The sequence below is a fragment of the Callorhinchus milii genome, unplaced genomic scaffold (genome assembly GCF_018977255.1).
Source record: "Callorhinchus milii isolate IMCB2004 unplaced genomic scaffold, IMCB_Cmil_1.0 Scaffold10, whole genome shotgun sequence".
In the NCBI taxonomy this organism is placed as follows: domain Eukaryota; kingdom Metazoa; phylum Chordata; class Chondrichthyes; order Chimaeriformes; family Callorhinchidae; genus Callorhinchus; species Callorhinchus milii.
Genome location: NW_024704751.1, coordinates 14,439,243 through 14,463,387, shown reverse-complemented (window position 1 = coordinate 14,463,387; position 24,145 = coordinate 14,439,243). Strand labels below are relative to the sequence as shown.

General features: G+C 49.4%; 1 protein-coding gene across 7 annotated transcripts in view; it reads left to right on the top strand.

Annotated features, from left to right (window-relative positions):
* Positions 1 to 24,145, top strand: part of ptprub (protein tyrosine phosphatase receptor type Ub) — a 119,499-nt gene that overhangs the window by 78,560 nt on the left and 16,794 nt on the right. For 4 of the 7 annotated variants that reach the window (XM_042338627.1, XM_042338628.1, XM_042338623.1 and 1 more), the window contains exons 8-14: positions 9,576 to 9,884; positions 15,677 to 15,786; positions 16,149 to 16,350; positions 17,721 to 17,823; positions 19,100 to 19,373; positions 21,256 to 21,292; positions 22,265 to 22,403. In XM_042338627.1, the coding sequence (XP_042194561.1) occupies positions 9,576 to 9,884; positions 15,677 to 15,786; positions 16,149 to 16,350; positions 17,721 to 17,823; positions 19,100 to 19,373; positions 21,256 to 21,292; positions 22,265 to 22,403 (1,174 nt within the window). Of the gene's footprint in view, positions 1 to 9,575; positions 9,885 to 15,676; positions 15,787 to 16,148; positions 16,351 to 17,720; positions 17,824 to 19,099; positions 19,374 to 21,255; positions 21,293 to 22,261; positions 22,404 to 24,145 lie in introns of all 7 variants that reach the window. The other 3 variants (XM_042338625.1, XM_042338624.1, XM_042338622.1) reach the window with 1 other exon arrangement.

The window sequence follows — 24,145 nt, the reverse complement described above, 5'->3', positions numbered from 1 at the left end:
CCGTGACAACCTGAGCTGGCTCGAAGCACTGCTTTGTCAGGGGAATGTGTCTCGTGCCACCTCGCCGGGGCCGTTCGAGGCGCCTGAGAGCAGCAATGCTCCTGCCGGGTGTAGTGACTGTGTGTCTGAACGCACCAGCCGGCTGGTGGCTGGCGCTTAGTCTTTTTTCTGCACGCTCAACGCGCGATTAACAGCCATCCCCTCTGTTAGCGGCCCAACCCAGGGGAACAACAACCGCAGTTAACAACTTGCATTTAGGTAGCGCCCCTCATACTCCTCAGAGAGCGACTTTTAAGTGGACAGTAAGGAGCTGTGTGGTGAGACCTACAAGTCAGCAGTTCTGCTTGAGAGCCCCTGTTAAGAATCCAGAGAAAAATCCGGTCTTCAGCTGTGAGACCTGCAGTGAGATGTGAGAGGTTTTCTAATTTGGGATCCTGTTGGATTCCTCCTGTGTTCCACGCAGTGAGACTCGCTGGCGAAGAGGCAAAGCACAAGCCGCAAAAACAGATGTGATGTTGCCGAGCTTCGTGCTCCCCGAACGGCCTCCCCTCAGCACGCCGCTGATCAGCGAGGCTGCGTCGGATGTACTGTGTTGCAAACGGAATTGGTTTTATGGCCACTGGAGGCAGCATTAAATGAGAATTGGAAGGAATGTGCACAGGGCATTAGTGTGCAATCTATCTGGCAGTCAGTACGCATTCCCCCCAATGTCCTCACTGTATGTTCCATTCAGCTAACCGTGAACTGAGCTTCTTGTACCTGGAAATGATATCTGTACTCTCTCTCTCTCTCTCGCTCTCTCTTTCTCTCTCCTACTCTCTCTGTCTCTCTCGCTTTTCCTCCCTCGGTCACTCCCATTTTGCAGTACACCCCGTGAAGCGCTTTGAGACGTCCTTCCGACTTGATACCAAATGCAAGGATTATTATTAATATTATTCTTATTCTTATAACAATACTACGGTGAGAGCCCGTTCTATTCAGCGTGTGGATGAAAGGAATCCTACCTTGAAACAAGTGACTGGACAGGAGAAAGTTAATCATCTCCACCCATAAACATTTAGACATGCAGAGAAACATGTGATTGGGGTTTCCAATGCACTGCAAAATGCAGTTAGGTGCTGCGATAATTCTACCTCAATCTACAAAAGTGAAGCGTTACTTACAAGCACTTTATAACGCTGTAAGTGTTAATACCGAAATCATAAATCATCAGCCAAGGGAACTTATTTGTGTAAAGTAATTTAATCTTGGCGGTCTGTCCACCACACCTTTCACTCTAATTGCATTCGCTGTACGAAGAAGTCTCACTTTTTTTTTATCACCTCCGAGAGGGAGAAATTATTCCTTTCTTCTCATTACGGCACGCACTTTGTTTTTAAAGTTTAATCAATTTAAGACGGTCTTGGAGACTCTCTTTCATGACGGATTACAAGACTGTATCGCAGTTAGCACTCAGACAGGTATATATCTGCAGAACTGTTCAATTAGTTTAGGACCTGCTTATTAATCTTGACGACAGCAACGTTTGGATTCGAGCAAATGTTTCCTCTCTCCTCACCCCCACCCCCTTTCCCCCTCCCCTCTCCTCCGCCCCCAGCCCCATCCTCCATCCTTCCCCCTCCCTCGCCCCTTTTACCTCCGTTCACTTCACGGCTGTTTGCAGGATGTCGCTGTGCGCGAATTGGCTGCCGCATTCGGCTCTAAAGTACACGGATGTTGAACCCAAGTGGTAAGTGGTTTCGTGTGTTTCTGAGTACTGTGTCACTCACATAGCCTTCAGTTCCCAACCTCCGTGCGACGATCTGAGTAGGACCAGATTAGATTGGAGTAGTTGGGCATTGAAAAAGGAGTCGCCTGCAAGGGGAGGAGGGGGAATGGGGGCAAAGTGACAAGTAAATGGAACCAAATGGATCCCTCTTTCAACGAGCCAGCGCAGATACAATGGACTAATCGCCCTCTTTATAGCTGCAAAGCAACACACAATTCACCAGCTCACGAGATGATCATTCGCGGCCTGTGACCGGTCGGCACGTAAACACCGAGCAGTAGTTTGGGGTTCTTTTCCGTGAGTTATGTGGAGATCTGTAATGAAGTGGTTAGAACACTCATCTCGCAGGCGAGAGGACCCGGGTTCAATTCCCGGACAGGGCAGAACCTTAGGCAAGTTCCCTTACTCCACACGCCTGTTTACCCAGCGATAAGTAAGAACCCAGTTGTCAATCGATTGGCAGATCGCTTTTCCGGGGGTAATAATCCCTTCAAAATAAATAATAACAAAAAAATAATACTGTAATTTGGTCACTCAATCCATCTGTTTACAGGACGCTGCTGTGCGCAAAGGGCTGCTGCGTTTCGCCCACAAAGTATGCAGTCAATTCACTTTACAGTATATTCTGCGAAGCGCTTTGAGACGTCTCGAAGACGTGATAAGGCGCGATATCAAAGGCAAGGATTATTATTATATGATATTATTACTACTATTTCCGTACGACTGTGATGTGAAGCCGAGCGCAACATACTGCATCGCTGCAAATATTCTGGCTATTTACAGCCGCTCTCCGGAAACGAAAAAAAATATGATATCATTAAAAAGCACTTACCGGGCGCTGCCAATACATTTCCCAACAATTAAAGAAAAGAAAGAATTGCTTTGTTCTCAGAATCACAATGTCCCTTTCAATTCAGTTCCGAATTGACTTTCAGAATTCTCAGCTGCCGTTTCCTCTTTTATTATTATTTATTATTTATTACTTTTTGGGTGTGAGGGTGGGGGGGGGGGGGATGGATTATTACCGGCTGGAAAGCAATCCGCTAATCGACTAACAGCCGGGCGCCTATTTACCGCTGGGTAAACGGAGGCGTGTGGAGTAAGGAAGCTTGCCTAAGATTTCGGCCGGCCCGGGAATCGAACCCAGGTCCTCTCGCTTGCCAGGCGAGCGCGCTAAGCACTACACCACGGGACACTGAGTAGATCCAATGTGGTTCTCCCCCCCACCCCCCACCCCCACAACCCTACATTGGAGGATCAGGCTGGACTGTGAGCTCAGAGAACCTCACAACCTTCTGACTGGGAGGCGAGAGCCACAGGCTGGCGAACTGCAGCCTAAGAGAATCCGCCGCACACCTACGAGCTGATCAGTTGATCTGATATGCCTTTCCTCCGCAAGGGTCTCCCCTCAGCGTTGTGACTGTCTGCGAGACGAGGTTAAGGCGCCGACACGTCGCTCTCAATCATGAGTAAAGTGATTGGCGTCAGCGTCAAAAACAGTGACCCCCCGAGTGTGAGTCAACAACGTGTGATTTGCCCTCACTGGAAATCAGCCTAAATTGCATCTGTTAGGAGTTCTGTCAGAGGAGCATCAGCCTGAGCGCAAAGAGTGTTCTGTCTCAGCCAGACACCCTCATTCTCTCTCTCTCTCTCTCTCTCTTTCTCTCTTTCTTTCCTTCTTTCTCTCTCTCTCTCTCTCTCTCTCTTTCGATCTCCCTCTCTCCCTTTCTCTGCTTTATGTCCCAAGTGATCGGTGCTTGACTTGCGCTGCCGCCTTTCGCCCACACAATACGCAGTCACCGCACTTTACAGTGTATCCCGTGAAGCACTTTGCGACGCCTCGAAGACCTGACGCGGGCCCTGTATCAAACGCAAGGATTATTATTATTATTATTAGAACTGCCTCCCATCAATCCTGCAGAATCAATCAGGTTAACACAGGGGTCGTGGGGCACCAGTCATTTGCCTCTGTTTAATGATCTCCTAATGCCCTTTATTACACTGAGGCCTGTCTCGCCTGTGGTTTATAAGGTAGTGAGCTCAGTACTTCATCTTAATCTCCCGGCTAAAGCCTGATGAACGCTGATGTGGCTGCCTTGGATTCGAATCAAGAAATTCCTAACCGCTGAGCAATCTAATTGCGAGACTGCCTGACCTTTTTTTTTCCCCCTGAACTGCTCGTGCCTTAGTTAACACTGCACGCAAGAGTTGCGCGCAGTTATAGAACGCGGTTAAAAAAATGGAGTCCCTCGGCGAACCACATTGACTCTACTCGGTGTCCCGTAGCGTAGTGGTTAGCGCCCTCGCCTCGCAAGCGAGAGGACCCCGGTTTGAATCCCAGGAGGAGCAACAAAAACCTCAGGCGTGTTTGCTGACTCCACGCATCTCTGTCTACGTGTCAGTGAGTCGGAACCAGTTTTGTTAGTCGATTGTTCTGTGAAGTGCTTCGAGGCGTCTCAACGACGTGATGGGGTTCTTGAGTTAAGAGGGTGTACGTACGGCGAGCGAGTCTCACAGTCTCACAGCTCATTCCTCGCTTCCCCTTATCCATGTTTTACGTTCCCAGTTTAGGATCGCAGGGATGGCCCTCTCTCCACTTTTAACACATCTGCGTAGATCGTTGGCTGTCTCGAACCGTTCCAGTTTGGGTCTGTTCCAGGGTTTGGCAGCTCTCTCTTCAAGATCCCCCATCGAGTGCCAATCACTGCCCTTTTGGCACTGCGACTGCCAAAAATAAGTCCCTTAATCATGCAATTATCAAACAATGAAAAATATTGGTTTGTTAATTAGATAATAACTCCCTTGTCATCAGCTAAACTCTGGAAGTCTCTCCCTCTTCTCCATCGTCTCACCCCACTCTTATCTCGCCCCAGGGCCTAAATGGAGAGCTCTTATAGACGGCTTGCACAGGCACGATGGGCTGAACGGCCTCCCTCAGTGCTGAGAGTCTAAATCGATAACTACTGATTCGCTGAAACAGCTCGGATCATGTAGGATAGACACGTCAAAGTGCTTAACAGAGACGATAGGGAGGAGGGGAAATTTAAGGGAATTTATAGACGGGAGAGGTTTTTAAGAGGGTTTTGAAGGGGGTGGGGGAGAATAGCGAAGTGAAGAGATTGGGGGTGGGGGGAGGGTGTGGGTGGCGGGGGGTGCAGAGCGTGAGGAACGAGCTTGAGGAGGGAACTCTATATTTTTTTATTTGACCCCAGAGCCAACATGGGGTCCCTTTGGTATGACTGTAATCCAATTAGATGTTATTAAAACGTGACTGCCTGCGTTCCCAGGGGTGAGCCTCATTAGTTAATTACGCGGATCTGAATAAAAATTGCAACTTTGGGTGGGAACGGAAGACCCAATTTGCATATTTTAATCTGCCCGCCGAGCGTGTGGCACATTAATGACAGGACCTGTGTGATGGCAGCGTCGCCTGCCAGGCTGCAAGCCACATCCGCTGTCACTCTTCCAATTCCTCTGCTTCAAACAAGTGTATAGACCCATCGCAACAAAACACTTTGGAATTGTACTGCACCCCCTCCCGCACTGACAGTCGAGGTGGGGGTAGGCACGATCTCAAGGGAAGGTCCTCAAGAGGCTTGACCTAAAAATCGGGAGGGAGGATTTTGGGGGGGAGAGTGTTCCAGAGTTCTGGGGCGCAGTGGCTGAAAGCACGGCCACCGATGGTAGGAAGGAAGTGCAACTTATCTCCTGGTGCCTGTTCCGAAATCACCCCAGTTCTAAAAGCCAGCGTTCCTCTTGCTCTGCTGTCTCGGTGCACCCGAAAGAATTGCAATCCTTCCATGCCGTTTGGAACTGCCGCGGTGTCGAACGAGACTGTGTGGAGGACCCAGTTCCTCGAAGCGCTTCACAGGATATACTGCGACGTGAATTTACTTAAGTAAGTTAAGATCACTGCGGTAATACTTTAAGATGCACGGGTAGAATTTCCATCTGGGTCTAGATTTACTCCATTGCATTAGGGTTAGGCCACACTTCCCGCTCCATGTCAGAAGGTTGAGGGTTTGACCCCCACCCTCCCCACCTCCTCCCCCCACTTTGGGGTGGGACTTTGAGCTCAAGGTCTGCGCTGATGCTGGTACTTGGGCAGCAGGGGCAACGATGACATGAAATTACCTAGAACGATAACAATCCTTGCACCGTATTCATCATGAACGAGATGTTTCAAGGGGCTTCGCAGGCTTCATTACTCCCAAGTGTAGTGACTGTGTATTTTTGTAGGCGAACGGGTCAGCCGGTTTGCGCACAGCAACGTCCCGCCAACAGCTCTGACCGCTTTTTATCGGCCAGGTTACCGACGAGAGAGAGAGAGAGAGAGATTTTTTTACAAAAGACTTTTAAAATAGCTCATCCAAACCTAAACCCATCGTAAACGTGAACACAATAAAGATAAGTACAGATGTTGTCTTTAACCCCTCTCTGTTTGCATTCGTGTTGTTAGGTTACGAGGTGGGTTTACGACTGGAGAGTTAATTGTCTTGTCGGCGTAATCAATAGAGCTTGAATATCACAGTATGGCTCCCTCTTTACCTCCGACGATCAAAATTACTACTCAATTAATTTTTTTATGCTAATCTGACATATTAAAAAAAATTAGCCAGTTTCTAAAAATGAGTCAGACTCGATTCACTTCGGCTCGCAGTCTGAGGGAGCATCGTGGAGTCCCGTAGAATAGTGTTCAGAGCACTCGCCTCGCAAGCGAGAGGACCCGGGTTCAATTCCCGGATAGGGTGAAACCTTAGTCAAGTTCCCTTACTCCACACGCCTCTGATTACCGAGCGGTAAGTAGGAACCCGGTTGTTAGTCGATTGGCGGATAATAATCCCCTCAAAAAAAAATGTGGTCACTCACTGAATCCACGACTGTTTCCGGGGCACTGCTGTGTGCAATTCCCTGCCGAGTTTCACCCACAAAATACACAGTTAAATCCACATTGCAATATGTTCCGTGAAGCGCTCTGAGACGTCTCATCGACGTGATAAAGCGGGATATCAAATGCAATGATTATTTCCACTATTATTATTATTATTATTATTATTATTATTATTATTATTATAATGAGCTCCCCTGTCTGAGTCCTGTTCAGTTGGACGTTAAAGACAATTGGCCCTATTGGAAAAGTGAAGGGAGATTCTCTCTCCCAGTTTCTCTGAAAGCGTTTCGCAGAATTCACTGAAAAGTAATTTGTGGTATTGCTTGTGGTGTACTCATCCCCTGGTCACCAACACAGTTGCCAGCCATCAGAATGGGTTTGGATTTATGTCCTCCACGGATTACGGAGCATAACGTTTATATCGGTGTCTGGTTTGGAGCCTTACGTCCGACTCGGTATTTGCCAGAGCTTTTCTGCGAAGAAAGCAGCGTTAAAAGCCCAATTTGAAAGTCCTGTGGCGTATTCGCAAGTCACGTCTGACAGTTTCAAAGACCTTCGCAGTTGCTTTGATGATTTTATCAGCTGCACACGTCTTGACGACTCTCTTACAGAGGCTTGTCAGCCTCAAAGCCCTTTCAAAACGCACATCTTACTTCTCTGGTGGAAAAAGAAGAGCAACTTCTCCTCTGATCACAAAATAACTACTTTTCGCTTTGCGTTGATCTTTCAGGGAATAAATTTCACTCTCAGTTCCTCCCACCACCCCGCCCTATCCCTCCTTACCCCCCTCCACATCTGATTTATTTCTTGAAAGACACGCTGCTTTGAGGTAGAATGTACTCTCAACCGAACTCACCTGGGCGATGATTTGCGTCAGTGTTTTGGATTCAAAATGGAGTTTCTCCTCACTGTGTAAGCCAAGGCAAAAGGACAAGGAATGTCAGCTTGGCTCAGTCACTAGCACGCCCACCTGTGAGTCAGAAGGTTGTGGGTTCAAGCCCCCTCAACTCCCACCCACCCACGTCAAGGCACTTTCCACCTACGTAGTTTCGCCCACAAAACACACAGCCACTACACTTTTCAGTCTATCCTGTGAAGCGCTTTGAGACGTCTCAAAGACGTGATAAGGCGCTACATCAAATGCAGGGATTATTACTATTATATTATGGTCCTGTGCGGAGTCCTGTAGCGAATTGGTTAACGGGAGGGGCCGTTTTGCCTTCAGACTTAAAAAATGGCGGAAAATTCTGTTTGGAGGGCGAAAAAAAACAGCTTCCAAATTAAGGGCGGATTTGAGAAGTTCCGACCATTCTGCCTGACTTCAAATTCTGAGACCAAGTGGCTAAGACTAAGTGGAATCTGGGGCCTCGCGTGGATGGATGGATATCTGATACATGCCCGATCGCCGTCGTGACAGAAGCTTCCGGAGCCTTTGATCAGAGGCATGGAAAACCTGCTCGCAGCATGGCTGAGCAGTGAATGTTCAATTAATTACCGTAATTCTCATCGATAGCTGGTGTCTGATTTAATGAGCTCTCCCTCTCTCCCCCTCTCTCGTTCGCCAGTAATTTCGCAAGACACCATTGCACGCTCCAGCTTTCCTCTGGCTCTTGTGGTTGGCTTTGATAGTACAACTGTTGGGTCAGAGGATTGGGGGGTTTTGAAACCTCACATGGAGGTCCTGGGCTAGACTGACACTCCAGTGCAATACTGGGGGTGGGGGGCGGGGTGTGTGGAGCGGGGGCTGAATTGTCGGACAGTTGGCGTGATGGCGTGTTTAACATCCACCGGAACAGGCGGACGGGAGCTCGGTTCAACGTCTCATTCGAAGGACAGCACCTCCGACACGCGCCCAGCGCTGCATTGGAGCGTCAGCTTAGACCGTGTGATTCCAAGTCCCGACACGGGAGCTTGAACCCCCACAACCTTCTGAGTCAGAGGCCTGAGCCCTACCCCCCCCCCGCTCCAGGCTGTCAGGAATATTTGCGAGGTGTCGCTGCGTGCAAAATGCACAGTCACCACACTCGACGGGAAAACTACGCGAAGCGCTTTGGCGGGCACTTTTGCTTTTTAATCGTCGAGAGCGACAAGTTAACAGTATCGGTACTCAAGGACAAGTCACTCTTCGTCAGACACAGCCCATTGCCAGTTTACAGTGCCACCACAGCGGACGCTCTTCATCTCTGCCTCGCAATCTACGCCTTTTCGGAAGCTCCGCAGTCTCTCCCCTCCGTTTCCCCCACCCCCACCCCTTTGTGTCGCCGATAGCAGATGCAATTTCAAATTAAAACGAGAAGGGAAAACAGGAATCTGTTTTGAATTTCTCTGTTGAATATGGCTCCTATCTTCAGTTCCGCTCCAGTAGGCTTTGTAGCCATTTTAATTATCTGCCCGCAGTTCACAGAGAGACTCTTCTGCAGATGTTTCCATTTCGGGGAAACGAGCAGATAGATCTGTTGATGTTTTTTTGCTTTTTTTTTTTCTTTTGGCCTTTTTTTCTTCCTCCCCGTTATTTTCGTCGACGCTCTTCAAATGGCGGATGAATTGCCTTCTCGTGAGCGGGTCTCCCTGTGGGATGGATGGGGCAGCGCGAGCGGGTGAGGGGTGGATCATCGAGCGAGGGGCTGGGCGGGTGGGGTTGGCGGGTGTGGAGGGGGTGGAGGGAGTTTAAATGCAACGATAGCAAGTTTCGTTGATATCGAGCCTTTTCGTGTTGGGAGGATGTCCCAAGGGCTCCGGACAGTCGAGGGTTTGGACCCGAGCTTCGTCTGCCCTGATTCGCCCACAAAATATACAGTCAATTCACTTGACGGTATATTCTGTGAAGAGCTTTGAGACGACTCGAAGATTTGATAAAGCGCTGTATCAAGTGCAAGGGTTATTAATTCTTCTTCTTATTATTATTATTATCCACAGAGCCCATGCGAGCACCGAAGGAGCTGACGTTTGCGGAGATCAAGCCGCGGCAGATAACACTGCAGTGGGAGCCGCTGGGATATAACATCACCCGTTGCCACTCATACTTGGTCTCTGTCTGTTACCGTTACCTGTTTGGCCCCGGGCACAACGGGACATTCAGAGATTGCCTGCAAGCAGGCGTCGGGAGCTCCGAGCTCACCATCAAGAACCTTCTGCCGTACAAAAACATCTACGTCAAGATCATCCTCTCCAACCCCGAAGGAAAGAAAGAGAATAAGGAAACCATCTTTCAAACCGACGAGGACGGTAAGGGCATTGTTGGCTTTCGAAGCTATTTTGTTTTCTCTCCTGTCTTCCCACCTGCTTTTGCGCTCGCCCCTCCCTCCGCCCCCTCTCCCCCCCCACCCACACAGAGGGCTCTTGAGATAGGTTGGCTTCGCAAAGGGCTTATAAGGGGTCACGTTTATCAGCTAAAAAAAAAATGGCCATGCAGGACGTGATATCGCCGTGTCGTTCCTTAACACGCTGGGGCCCAGTGTTATGGGGGTGATGGAGGGGGGGTGGGGTGGGGATGGGGACAACTTATAAAGGGGGTCTACCTCAATTCAAGTCTCGACCCCTGGAGCTGGAGTTCAACCAGCTAAGAACACGGATAGCTTTTTTTTAAAATAAAATACACCTGTATCTCCGCTCTGTTTTCTCTTCAGTGCCTCTTCCCTTCCCGTTTGTGCCAGACAATGGGGGCTGCAATTTTCTTGTGCGCGCACTGACTCCACAACTGTAATTTAAATGTTTTCTGCTGTCACAACCGGGGAAGAGGGAGCTGGCTTGCGGCTCGCAGCTCTCGCTTCGGTTCAATCACAGCCCTCACGCCCACACTTTAACTCCGCTCGAGCCGATGCCGTCTTCTCCAAAGACATTTCTTTCCGAGCGTAAACAACAAATACGACAACAAGTCACAGTTGTACAGCGCCTTTCCTGTCGAGAGTAAAACAACGAGGGGTGTTGGGGGTTGGGGGCTGGGGGTGGGGTGGTGGCAAACAACAGATAGCCATTTCTGAGGTCAGTTGGGTGTTTGGTGACGCGATAGAGTTATTGAAGAACGTAGACTCACATATATCAATAGCAACAACAACAACTTGCATTTATTCAGAGCCCCTCAGGCAGGGTGAAGGAGCCTGCGTACGTGGCGGGTGGGGGGGTTGGGGGGAGGTGACCGTATGCACAGACGAAGAGGAAGGTCTTCAGGCACGACCGGAGGGTGGGGAAGGAGGGACAGCATTCCTGTGCAGTGTGGGGGGAGCACAATGTTGTCGGAGATGCCGTTCTTCGGATGAGACATTAAAACTTGGGTCCCATCTGCCCGTTCAGGTGGACGTTAAAGATCCAGCAGCACAATACTAAAAAAGAGAAGAGAGTTTCTCTCCTCGTGTCCTAACCCTAAGCCACAAGATAAAATCATTCCCGCACTTCATGACTGTTTGTTGCCTTGTCCAAATTGGCTGCTGCGTTCACCTGGAAAGTGCCCGCAGTCACCACACTTTACATTAAACCCTGTGAAGCGCTTTAAGACATTTTGATGTCTGATAAGATGCTGCACCAAATGCAATTATTACTATTAATAATTAAAAACACATTAATAAGGGTGATAATAGCCTTTGCATTTGATACAGCTCCTTTCATAAGGTTAAGGTTATGGCGAGCATCTCAAAGCAATTCCCACGATTCCCTGTAAAGTGTAGTGACCGTGTGTTTTACAGGCGAACGATATACAATGCATTTGGAAAACAAATTGCAGTAATTACTTTACAGGGTGCGTCGTGATTATACATTCCAGGCTTTTCTTTCACCGCCAATTTTATCTTATTTCAATGTGATCTAAATCCCACTGATCTTCAAACACTCGCTGCAAGCAGTGCGTGGAATGAGCTTATAAATCAAAATTATTCAGGTTTACGTTTATTAAAGAAAATTGCTTGCGCTGTGTAATTTTCAATTGAAAGAAATCACTCTCTAACCTTACGGGGAGCAAAGCCTTGCTTTGTTTTTTTTTAATATATAAATATCTAATTTCTTTAATTTACTCAGTCGATTCGGCAGAGTCTCCGAGGCAAGTGATGCTCAGTTGTAACCATTACCATTATTATTATTATATTATTATTACCAGCGTCCACCCCTCGAGGGCACTGTTCTTCCTGGGTTTCAGCTGTGAAACCCTAACCCGAACCCTTTCTCAATGGAGGATGGACATTGGGAGGTGACCCAGTCGCCCATCACAAGAGGATAGAGGGAGGTTAAGACTTCCTCGGGTTTAAGGTTGAAGCAAAGGATGAGCAAAGAGTGACTGGGGACCCACCCTTCTCACCTAATTCTGGAGAGTATGCGGCACAGGTTGGCACCTGCCAAGGCTTGGTGCGGAGTGTGGGGGTGGGGGACGAGTCCCAGAGATGTGCGTTCGTTAGTTGGGGTTAGGTAAACTGCTGAGGTTCGACCAGCCAAAAAGAAAAATGTATAGGTTGCCCATTCCGAGCACTGTCTTGCAAGCGTCCCGCTGCTCAGATCACACTACTTGTTGGGACTTTGGTTTACAGGGCTAAAGGGAGGCAGTCGAACAGGAACAATGATAATAATAATAAGAAGAAGAAGAAGAAGAAGAATCTTTGCATTTAATACAGTGCCCTATCACGTTGTTGAGACATCTCAAAGCGCTTCACAGAATATACTGTAACGTGGAGTGACTCTGTGTTTTGTGGGCGAAATGCGAGGGAAAAGAATCACAGTCTGTTAGTAGTTCAGCCACCCCCCCAACCCCCACCCCCACCGCCTCACACCACCCTTCCAGGCTCCCAAAAGGTTGTTGGCTTAGGGGCGTTGGGGGGAGATAGAAACCCCCAGCGCATTCTCACCAGCGTCAGCCTCCCAAGTACCAGCGCAGTCCATTCAGTTGGTATGTCACTCGCGACGGCCCCATTTTCCGGACAGAACACCTGGGGTAACGTCGCTGTCTGCGACTTATTATGGTCCAAGGGGTCACAGAGTGTAAATTAATATAGTCGTGAGATCTCCGGCACCGAGCACCGGTTTCAAGCCACCGGCCATTGCAAGTGTTTCCCAAGCGGAAATAAAAGGTTCCTGCGGGGCAGAAGGACAAGCTGGAGCTGTCTGCGGTAAATAAAGAGGCATCATTACATATGAGAGTCAGGCAGAGAGCAACTCAGCGTGAAGAACAAAGCTGCTGTTTCCGATGAATCCAAATCCTCTTCACGTCCTCCATCTCAGGTGTTGATGACTGCTCCCCCACCCAGGCATAGACACCAATCTCAGTCGAGGTCACAGTGTGCAAATAGGACATGTTCTCCTCCAGGCAGAGAAAAGCGTGAGATTTAGAGAGTCCCAAGACCACCTCTTTATCTCTTTAGCCGGACGATGCCTTCATTGACAAGCACTCCTTGGAGCAACCAAAAGGGCCGGGCAGCGAGCAAGCGAGGAAAGAGGACTTCCTGCCTATGGAGGTGGCTCTTATTCCACCCACAGACATCAATGCAGACACTAGAGGTCATGGACGACTGAGGGAAGCTCTGAGACCGAGACCGTTTCCAATAGTAATTTGGTCACTTCAACCCACGACTGTTTGTGGGACGCTGCTGTGCGCCACTGGCTGCCGCGTTTGGCCCACAACATACATGGTCACTCCACTTTACAGTATCTTCTGCTGAGCGCTCTGAGACAAGTTGTTGTTTTTTCTATAGTCTGCGAAGCGCTTCAAGGCGTTTCTTTCTGAGGCGAACCGCGAGTTATCACCGTTGCACGAAAGCTCGCTTCCAAACCTGAAGCTCTTATCGGAAAACAAATCTCCAACCGAAAGTTCCGGGTTTCCGAGAATTGATCCCATTACCCCTGGAGGCAGTGACCTTCAGTAAAATGCCCCGCATCAATTTTTTTCTCTGCCTTTAAACTCCTGTTACAGGACATTAGGTGATAGAGTATCTCATTAAGTGATGAAGTACCTCATGAGCCAGTGTAGAGCCACTGGCAACAACACTGTTCAACTTGACAGAATTCTCTTTTGTTAGCTTCTTTAAACGAGTGAAAACCTCTGAACACTTAAAACGTTAAAAGTTTTATCCTCTCCTCCTAATGTTGGCCAGTCTGCGCTCTGACTTGTGTGGTTTAATGCGGTAATCCCTGCTGGTCTACTGCCTGATGACTTCAGTGTGGCTCTGTGCGCCCCGAGGCCAGAGCCTGGCTGAGATCAGACCTCTCTGTCTCCTGCTGTCACTTGCGCTCGCTGCTCTTTCGGTGAGGAGTCCTCTGCCACCACGTCCAATGGTGGACAGAAACGCTCCCGTTGTGTTAAGCTCCGCGCCCCTCGGTAACCCTGAGCTTTCTGTTTTCGGGGACGTTGCTGTGTGCCAAACCAGTGGCCGCGTTTGCCGACAGAACACCCAGTCACCGCACCTCACGGTAAAATATTGTGAAGCGCTTTGAGACGTGCTAGGGTTTATACTCCACACGAGCCTCTGCCCTGATTATTCCCCTCTCCTACACCCCCCACTCTCTATCAGCCTTCTCCCTCACGAGTACCTCAAGCTTCCTCTTAAATACTTTCAGGCTTTCTGCTTCGACCACGTCTTGATTGATGGGTCGATGGATCGATCGGTTGATTGACCGAGGGCCGGGGAGGGCAGCTTCCAAATAAGACAGAATTGAAGATTGTTTCAACAATTTGTACGTTTTACCTATTCCCCACCCGAAATCGCGACCCTCCCCGCCCCCCCCACCCATCTACCCCCACCCCCCACTCGCTTTCTCCACCACCTCCCACTCACCTCGTCAAGAAACAGCGCAAATTAGACCTTCCTTGCTTTTACGAGAGCTGTTATCAAAACGATTTGAACATCGCTAAAGACTGTGATTATCGTACAATGTTAGGAGTTGAGGCTGGTTTTCGTGGCCGTGTGTGTGATTGTGGATAAGCAGAGACTTGTGGGGTTTACAGTGGTCATTGAATGTCGTGTGAGCGAGTGACTCCCCCCCCGCAATGTGTACATCTCTCACTGTCTTCTGGGGTAATACTGCTGTTGATTTAATTTACTCCTCGTGCCAATGGAGACAGTTCATTATCAAGCTGTTCTCCTTGATATAACTCGCCAAGGTGATGTTTCCCAGCAGGTCCTGTAACAGTACCTCAAGTCCAATTATCCTGCCTTGCCCCGTATCCCTTAATACCCTGACCTAACAAATATCTATCCACTTTATGATAAACATTTACACTGCGCGCGCGGCGCTCTGGACGTGATGTCAGCACCAACCTGGTGACCTGGAAGTCGACCTTTCGCGGAGAAGCCCGAAGACCAACTTCTAGGCCATCGGGTAGCCTCTGATTTCACTTCCTGCGTGTGGGAAACCAGCCAGTGGACGTGGTCAAGCCAACCACAGATCCACGGTGAAGTTAGATCGAGTCACGCAGAGCGAAACAGCACAGAAACCGGTCCTTGCTGGTAGTTTGTACTCTACACGAGCCTCCAACCCTCCTAACCCCCTCACCTTAGACCCTTCTCTCTATTCCCTTCTCCTTTGCATCCGCACCAAGTTCCTTCTTAAATCGAAGTTGAAGTCCGGTCAGGTCCGGATCTCAACTTACTAAGCCTTGAAGCTGCATCAGGTAACAGACAGAAATCCAACAATAAATCCTTTCTGTAGAGAAGCTTAGCATTAACACAAAGAGGAGCTATGACACTACTAACAGAGTGGTGCTGGCCCTCGGGGCTGCACAGGTAGTCCATCTTACCAATAACATCATCTGTCTAACTAACGAGCAAAAATCCATCCCCGTCCCTAGCGAGCTCCTATTAACACAGCTCCAGTTAGTGTTAAAAATGGCCAGGTCCCAAGTTCTCTCAAGCAGTAGAAACCAGCAGTCGATCGGTTATAAAAGCCGCTGTATGAGCCAGAGAGCAGTGTGGGAACGCTCGGAGTGCCAGCACAGCAAGACCGAGAGTCTTGAGACTTGTATCTTGAGATTGAGTGCGTGACAACAGGAGTTTGTTTTAATATTCGTCTCGGGAGCTAATGGGCTTGTCCCTGTTCGCCTTCAGTGCCCGGTGGGATACCAGCCGAGTCCATTAGCGGGACCCCCCTCGAAGACATGATCTTTCTGAAATGGGAAGAGCCGTTGGAGCCCAACGGGGTCATCACTCAGTACGAGGTGAGAGAGACTCTGTGTAAATGCATGTTGTATAGTCCCGAGGATGTCATCTGTTTGCTCGTATTATTGAACGTGTTATTTGCGTCCGAATTAACGCTTTACTCTTCAATGATTGATTTCATCGCTTTTCTGAAAGTTATATAACAATAACCTCACCACCAACAGCACATTCATCACCCTCACGCACACACACACACACACACACACTTACGGACGCACACACACACACCCACACACACACCTAAACACACACCCACCAATACTCACACCAACACACACACGCAACACACATATACACACACCACATACACACTATGGGCTTCTCCGCTACTCCATTCTAATGATGTTCTCTTCATCGACAGATAAGCTACCAAAGCATAGAGTCGTCCGACCCCACGTTGAGGATCCCTGGCCCACGGAGAACGCTGTCTAAACCCAGGAACGAGACCTACCATGTCTTCTCTAACCTGGACCCCGGCACCACCTACCTCTTCTCAGTGAGAGCCTCCACGGGCAAAGGATTCGGGCAGACCGCACAGACGGAAATCACTACCAACATCTCGGGTAAGTATCCAATCCCGGAACAGCAGAGCCGGGTGTCAGCCTGGCTCAGTGGTTAGCACGGCTCGGATCTGGGTCAGAAGGTGGAGTCCTATTGCGTAGGGATTAGAGCACTCACTTCGCAAGCGAGAGGACCCGTATTCGATTCCCGGGCGGGGCGAACAGTTAGGCAAGTTTCTTTGTGCCACGCGCCTCTGTTTACCTAGCGGTAAGTAGGAACCCAGTCGTTAGTCAGTCGGTGAATGGTTTCCCAATAACACCTCCAAAAATAAATGCGGTCACTCAATCCACGACTGTTTGTGCGCAATTGGTTGCTGTGTTTCGGCCACAAAATACACAGTCAATCCACATTAGAATATATTCTGTGACGCTCTTTGCGATGTCTGAACAACGTGATAAGGAGCTATATCAAATGCAAGGATTATTATTATTATAATAATAACCGCAGGTTTTATCTGGCCCTGCGACCCTCTGGAGAAGATGTCATTGACTCATCCTCAGCCTCTCGTCTCAGAGGCTGCAGAACTGCAGAGCTATCTGCTCATTCCTCTTGATCGTCGGAGGGATGGACAGGGGGGGAATTGGGCAGGAATTCACCGTTAAACATGGCTCAGAACGCCAACACGTCCGTCCCCGATCTTTGCGGAACGAGACAACTGGCTCTCCAGATGCGGCCAAGCTAGCAGAGCGCTGAGGGGTTTAACGACAGTATTTTATGCTAATTGCTTTTAATCTGCACCATCTGTTTATTAATATCCTCCGCACAGACAGACAGAGGGGAAGAAAGTGTTGACAGAGCCTTGTTGTAGTGTCAGTGCCTGATAGGTTTCAGGGAGAGGATGTGGGGGGGAAAGGGAATAAGATAGATTGGTAATTAATCTTCGGTGCTGATGAGAGGAATCACAGAGAACATCGGAGAAGAGGGAGACAGAGAGGCGGGAGCAGTGGGGCGTGAAAGGGGGTGGATATTCCGATCCACGATCCATTCCATCACTCTTAAGATTTTGTTCTGAGTTATGACTGACTGATCCCCCGCCTTAGACACAAAGGCAGCGATGCAACTGAGGTGTTTGCCCCTCACCCACCCCAATGTGTGCGTGTGTGGGGGGGGGGGGGGGCGCGGGGGGGAAACGGGGCGGGGGGGCGGTGGTTGGATCCACAAGCTTCTGAACCAATGGTGCGGTTCCTGTGCGGGCCTGACAGACATTGTAGTGGCCTCACGTGTAATTAACGGTAGCCGCGGTATTGAGTATGTCAGTGACCGGAGTCTGGCTTGGGTTGCGGTTGGGAGTTGGGGATGGATTAGGAGGAGAGTTTGTAAATGAATACGCTCGGTGTGAAATACTCTTGTATGTTCTCTTCCACCCACACAGCTCCCGCCTTCGATTATGGGGAGATTCTCCCTCCCCTGGACGAAACAGAGACCACCATCACCGTCCAGCTGAAGCCAGCAAAGGGCCGAGGAGCTCCAGTCAGGTGAGATGGACAGAGGGCAGCGGGGGAAGGGGTGGGGGGGGGGCAGAGGGGAGAGGAGAGGGAGGATCAAAGGGCAAAGATCGTCCCGCCAATAATGATGGGCTTCCGCGTCTGTCATTGGGAGAACAGCCAAACCAGAGTTCCACGTTCCAGAGTTCCAGGCCTACGACGCATGGAAATCTCCCTCAAGGACTCAGCGTTTAGAAGTTGAACGTGGAATGAGAATCACCTGTCTGCCCACCCCCGCCCCCCAACCCCGGGTAATTCTCTAACGCAGCTCTGAAAAGACTCGGTCCAAAAAATGGTGATGGCAGACTTATTTAGCAGCTGTTACCTGGAAGGGAGAGACGGAGAGAGATAGAAAGACACAGAGAGAGAGAGAGAGAGAGAGAGGCAGTGGGGGAAAATGATGTATTCAATTACTCGCAAAGGTTGAGTCAATTTTGATGCAACGACTAGATGATTAAGCTCGCAGAAGAGAGCGATGCATTCCGTTGGAGCAAGTTAACATGTAAATGAAATGTACGGCAAGACCAGAGGATTAATGTGAGACATGGTGGCAGGTTAGGGGATCTGACACTTTGCTCTAACTTAGATTCGCAATAAAAAGCTGTTGAGAGACAACACTAATGACAGCTCAGTGCAATGCTCCTGCTAAGCTAATTTAGCTGTCGGAGACTTCTCAGTGTATGAACCTGCCCTGAACTCAGACTCACACCTGGCAGGATATGTGGAGTCCTGTAGAGCGGTGGTTAGCGCCCGAGCCTGGCAAGCGAGAGGACCTGGGTTCGATTCCCGGGCCGGGTCTACCCAGCAGTAAGCAGGAACCCGGTTGTTAGTCGATTGGCGGATCGCATTCCGGGGGGTAATAATCCACTCCGTAAAAAACATAACGACACAAATTTGGTCGGCAGTTCGTGGGACGCTTCTGTGTGTGATTGGCTGCCGCGTTTCGCCCACAAAATACACAGTCGGTTTACTTTACACTTGAGACTTTTACAAGCGCTTTGAGACATCTCAACGCCGTGATAAGGTGCTATATCAAAATGCAGGGATCATTATTATTATTATCCTCTCCTTTCCGCGCCCCCCCTCCCCCCTACACCTCCCCCCGCCCCCCTCCGGAATTATCCCACAAACCAGTTGGGCTCTGAACGAAGAGTGTGTAGCGTCAGTGAAGCAGCGACAATGAGAGGAAAGGGTGGCCAACGAGACGTGGGTGGCGGATGGAACTTGGGGCAGAGCAAAGCGTCTTGATTTCCCTCCTGTGTTGCAGCGTTTACCAGGTGGTGGTGGAGGAGGCTGGGCTGCAACGAGCCCGGCGAGCGGCGAAGACCAACGAGTGCTTCCCTCTCGCCTTCACCCGGGACAGCGCGGCGGACGAGGGCTCCCAGCACTATTACAGCGCCGAACTGCAGCCGAGCGACCTCCCCGATCCCACGCCCTTCACCGTGGGCAACAACAACACCTACAATGGCTACTGGAACGCTCCGCTGGAGCCCAAGAAAGACTACCACATATACCTTCAGGCTGTGAGCTTCTTCAAAGGGGTGAGTGGTAGGGAGTGCGGTGGGGTAGGTGGGGGGGAGATCATTAAAGGGCACCACGGGGGTTGGGGGTGGGGTGGGGGAGTATAGGAATTGCTATGATGAAAAGACCAAGGTCCATCTCGATCGCCTTCTACCATCGATGCAGTTGCACTCTGCACTAATGGAGATGTTAACACCAATTCATTCTATGTGGATTAGTCTACAACAGACTGGAAAGCTTTGGGAACCTTAGATCCAAAGTTGCCCGGTTCTTCCAAGCCATTTTACACTTACTATATGTCATGTGCAGCAGGCTTAACTATCATAATAATATTAATAATAATAATAATCCTTGCACTTGATATAGTGCCTTATCACGTCGTTGAGACGTCCGAAAGCACTTCGCAGGATACACTGTAAAAGTTTATTTGGGGCAATATTGGCCGGGAGAGCGGGAAAGAGAAATTCCCTTTTCTTTTCTTTTCTTTTCAAATAGTGGTACGGGATATTTAACATCCACCAGAACAGCTCCAGTTTAGTTTAATTCAATTAATCTCTTACCAGGTACTCCTCAATGCAATCCACATCGACGTGCAATGAAAAGACTTTGAGTCGATGGGGGGGTTCTAATTTGTGATCATTCTTAACGGGATTTCTTATGGAGGAGGTTAGGGAAACCAGAGCTGTTTTGGATGGAAAAGAAAGTAGGTGGCGAGGGCCACTGTCAGGGGAGGCTCAGAGTTATGGGGGGGGGGGCTTGGATGAGCCGGTATGCGGAGATACTCACTAAATTGTTTAGATTTAGAGGCTTAAACGTGAGCGAGCGAGCGAGAGAGGAGCATAAAGTCATTAAAAGGAGACGAACAATATTTTCTAAAGAGGGGGATAGAAAAACAAAAAATAAAACTCCTCCCGGAGGAGACGGGGACTGAGCAGAGTGTGTAAATTGTGAAGTTAATGTGTTTGTGTCGCCCCGCCGATCGCACACGCACACAAATCAGTAAGCTCTCCCCGCCCTGTAAATCACTGGGCTGGTTGTCCGCTGTGCACATGTTATTGGCCGGGAGGGATATATTGGTCTCTGGTGGATTGGAGTCCGATCGCTCGTCGGGAAAAACTACACAAGGTCGATGAGGCATGATCGCAGGGAAGAGAGTGAGTGTGTTAGTGTTTGCGAGCGTGTGTGTGAGTTAGTGTGTGAGTGAGTGTGTGAGTGAGTGTGTGTGTTAGTGTGTGAATGAGTGTGTGAGTGAGTGAGTGAGTGTGTTAGTGTGTGAATGAGTGTGTGTCAGTGTGTGTGTGTGAGAGAGTGAGTGAGTGAGTGAGTGAGTGTGAATTAGAATGGGCAAGTGTGCGTGTGAGTGAGCGAGTGACCGACAGTGTGAGTTCAAGCGAGTGAGCGAGCGAGCGCGAGAGCGAGTTAGAGTGCGCGCGCAGCGGAGGAGACGGAGACGGCGTTGAGCTCATGGCGGCACACCCTTCAGCGAAAGAAAGGTAATGAAGTAATTAACAACAAGTGTTTATTTCGTTCAATAAAAAAAAAGAAAGAAAGATAAATACATGTGATTGTGAGACTGTGAAATGACATCGTCGAGCCACAGGAAAAGAAATTACCGCTTTCCTGAAAAATATCTGCCTGGTTGTTCCACACTAATTTGAATATTAATATTATGCAACGATGGCGGGGGGGGGGGGATTTTATTATGCATTCCACGCTCCGAATTGCAGCCCCTCAGCAATAAATACGTGGCTGTTTCTCAGCGTGAATCCCGCAGAATTATTGCACGGCCGTTCGGCATTTTTCACTTGAAGATTTGCAACGATCTGCGGGAAAGAACTGCGGCTTCTCATCCAGCGCTTTGTTTCGTTCTTATTTCTGCCTTTATTTTGGCTGTTTTCGCAGGAAACCAAGATAAACTGCGTCCTGATTGCCAAAAAAGGTGAGATCCTTTCCGTGTTCCCCCCCACACCCCACACACCCCCCTCACCACACACACACACACACACATACACACACACACACCACCTCTCTGTTCCACGTGTCCTTCGGGTGAAACGTTAAACTGGGGTTCCGTCTCCCTGTTCAGGTCGCGTTAAAGATCCTGCGACGTTCTTTGAAAGAGAAGGGAGTTTTTTTTCTTTCCCGGTGTCCCGGATGACAAATCCCACCGCCCCCCCTCCACACACACCCCCCCCCCACACCGCCGTGCGCAAATTGTCTGCCGCGTTTCCCCCACAAAATACACAGTCAACCGACTTTAGCGTCTATCCTGTGAAGCGCTTCGAGACGTCTCAACGACGTGATGAGGCGCTGTGTCAAATGCGAGGATTATTATTTATCATTATATCTTACAACTGACAAACTTAACAGCACAATAAAATGCCGATTCGGCCCATCGTGCCCACATGCCGGCTCTATGGAAGAGCCCCTTCCACTCAGTCCCATTTACCTACCTTTTTCCACCCTCTCCGCCCCTCCCTTCCATTCTCACCCTTCCCCCTCAACTCTCCCCCAACCCCCCCAATTACCCCATTAGGTGTCTGCCTGGCTCAGTCGTTCGCGCTCTCACCTCTGAGTCAGGGGGTTGCGGGTTCAAGCCCCCACAACAAGGACTTTGAGCTCACAGTCTGAGCTGACAGCTCAGTGTTGGCAGACCTTGATGCTGGAGGTTGAATCCTTCAACAGTTAATTTTTTTTTTTTTGCCTTTTCCTTTCCCCTCTCTCCTTCCCTCCCTCGCTCCTCTCTCCTTTCCCCTTTCTCTCCCTCCCTCACTCTGTCTCTCCTTCGCTCCTCTCTCTTTCCCTTCCTCTCTCTCTCTCTCGTTCGCCTTTCTCTCCCTGGCTTTTCCCTCCCTCCCTCTCCTTTCCTCCTTCTGTTCCCTTCCCCACCTTTTCCATGTCTCACCAGCAGCTGCTTGCAAGGAGAGTAAGAGGAGCCAGGAAGCAGCCCAGCGCTCCGAGGAGATGGGGCTGATCCTGGGAATCTGTGCGGGAGGCTTGGCCGTGCTCATCCTCATCCTCGGGGCCATCTTCGTCTTCGTCAAGAAAGGGTAAGAGCCCGACAGCCACTCCCGAGACCTCGTCTTGCGGTCAACGTCCACAGGACGTCATTTCAAACACCCCCGAGGATGATCACTGGCTTGTCAAGCAACAACCGCACCAGGGCACCTTGCGAACGATTACGCGCTCAGAGTCAAACCAGCAGTGAGAGTCTTACACACCAACGGAAGCCTCGAGAGGCCAATAGCAACAAAAAAAAGTCTGGCTGAGGTTTAAGAAGTTGCTGAGACCACGAGGCATCGAGCAGGTTCAGGAAGGCCAGGGGTGCTCGCTCAGCAAAGATATCCATCACTCCTCATTCTCCCCCACCACCCACACCCCCCCCTCACACACACACAAAGTGTTTAGAAAACATGTCTTTGCTCATTTAGATCTAAACTGTGGGTTGATGAGCTCTTGTCCTCCTGTCTGTATCAACTGTACTGACTTTATATCGGTTTGATCCGATATACCATTGCGTTTCCAGCATTAACTGAGTCACTCACTGTTGTGTGTATGTGATGCAGCCAAGTGTGTGAGACTGACACATCGTCACTCCGCAATGCGTCAATCAACTAACAAGTAAACCAAGGCTTGTGGAGTTTGATCCATACGACCGTTTGCTGGGAGTATGAATTCTCTCTCACCCGCCTGCGTTTTCGCTTCTGGAACGCACGCATTCTGTAATGGGGATCAAATATTATTTGTGATAATAATTATTACTATTAGTAATTATTAATATTAATGATTATTATTGCATTTGATACAGCGTCTCGTCACATCGGTTGGGGCAGCTCAAATTGAGCCACGGCAGCACGCCCCTGGTCGTTCTCCTCCTTTTCCTAATTCCTCCCAATTCTGCGAGGTCAGAGGCTCGGGTGAGCTGCCATGTTCTCGGTTATGTCGACACGACTAAACAGAGAGAAGAATGGGGAGAGACCACGCTTTGAACTCGGTCCTCAGCCCCTCAGCACAGCAGGGAACCGAGATTGTCAGCTCAGCACACTGGGGGATTGAGCACCTGATCACCTTGACATAAAACCCTATTAATATGGTTTTTTTTTAAGTCCCTATATCTTTATGTGATATAAAATGCCGTTGAGATTCCCTGTTCCCACACCCCCGCTCACTCGCCCTTCAATCTTCAGGGGATTCCAAGCAGAAAATTGAAACTAGCACCTGCCTTTTCACTCCAGCCCACAGAGCAGGATTCCTTTGGAACCCGTGAACGACAGGTCAATAAAATGTAAAGCGCGAAATGAGAAAACAAGAAGCCTCGCTGTACACTCACTCACTCACTCAATCACTCAATCATTCACTTACTCAATCGCTCATTCACTCCCACACTCACTCAATCGCTCGCTCCCACACTCACTCAATCTCTCCTTCACACACTCACTCGCTCGCTCCAACACTCACTCAATTTCTCCTTCACACACTCACTCACTCACTCACTCACTCATTCACACACTGGCGCTTCACTATCTGACCTGCGACCATTTCCAAAGTGCTTCCTGAAGGAGTGAAAAAGCAGAATGGCGGCACTTCAGATTGCCGCTCTGACCCGATTTAGTATCCGGATGCCGTTATTTTTATTAATAATAATAATAATAATCCTTGCACTTGATACAGCGCCTTTTCACATCGTCGAGTCATCTCAAAGCGCTTCGCAGGATTTACTATAAAGTGGATTGACTGTATTTTGTGGGCGAAATGCTGGAGCCAGCAATGTCCCACAAACAGCCGTGGAGTG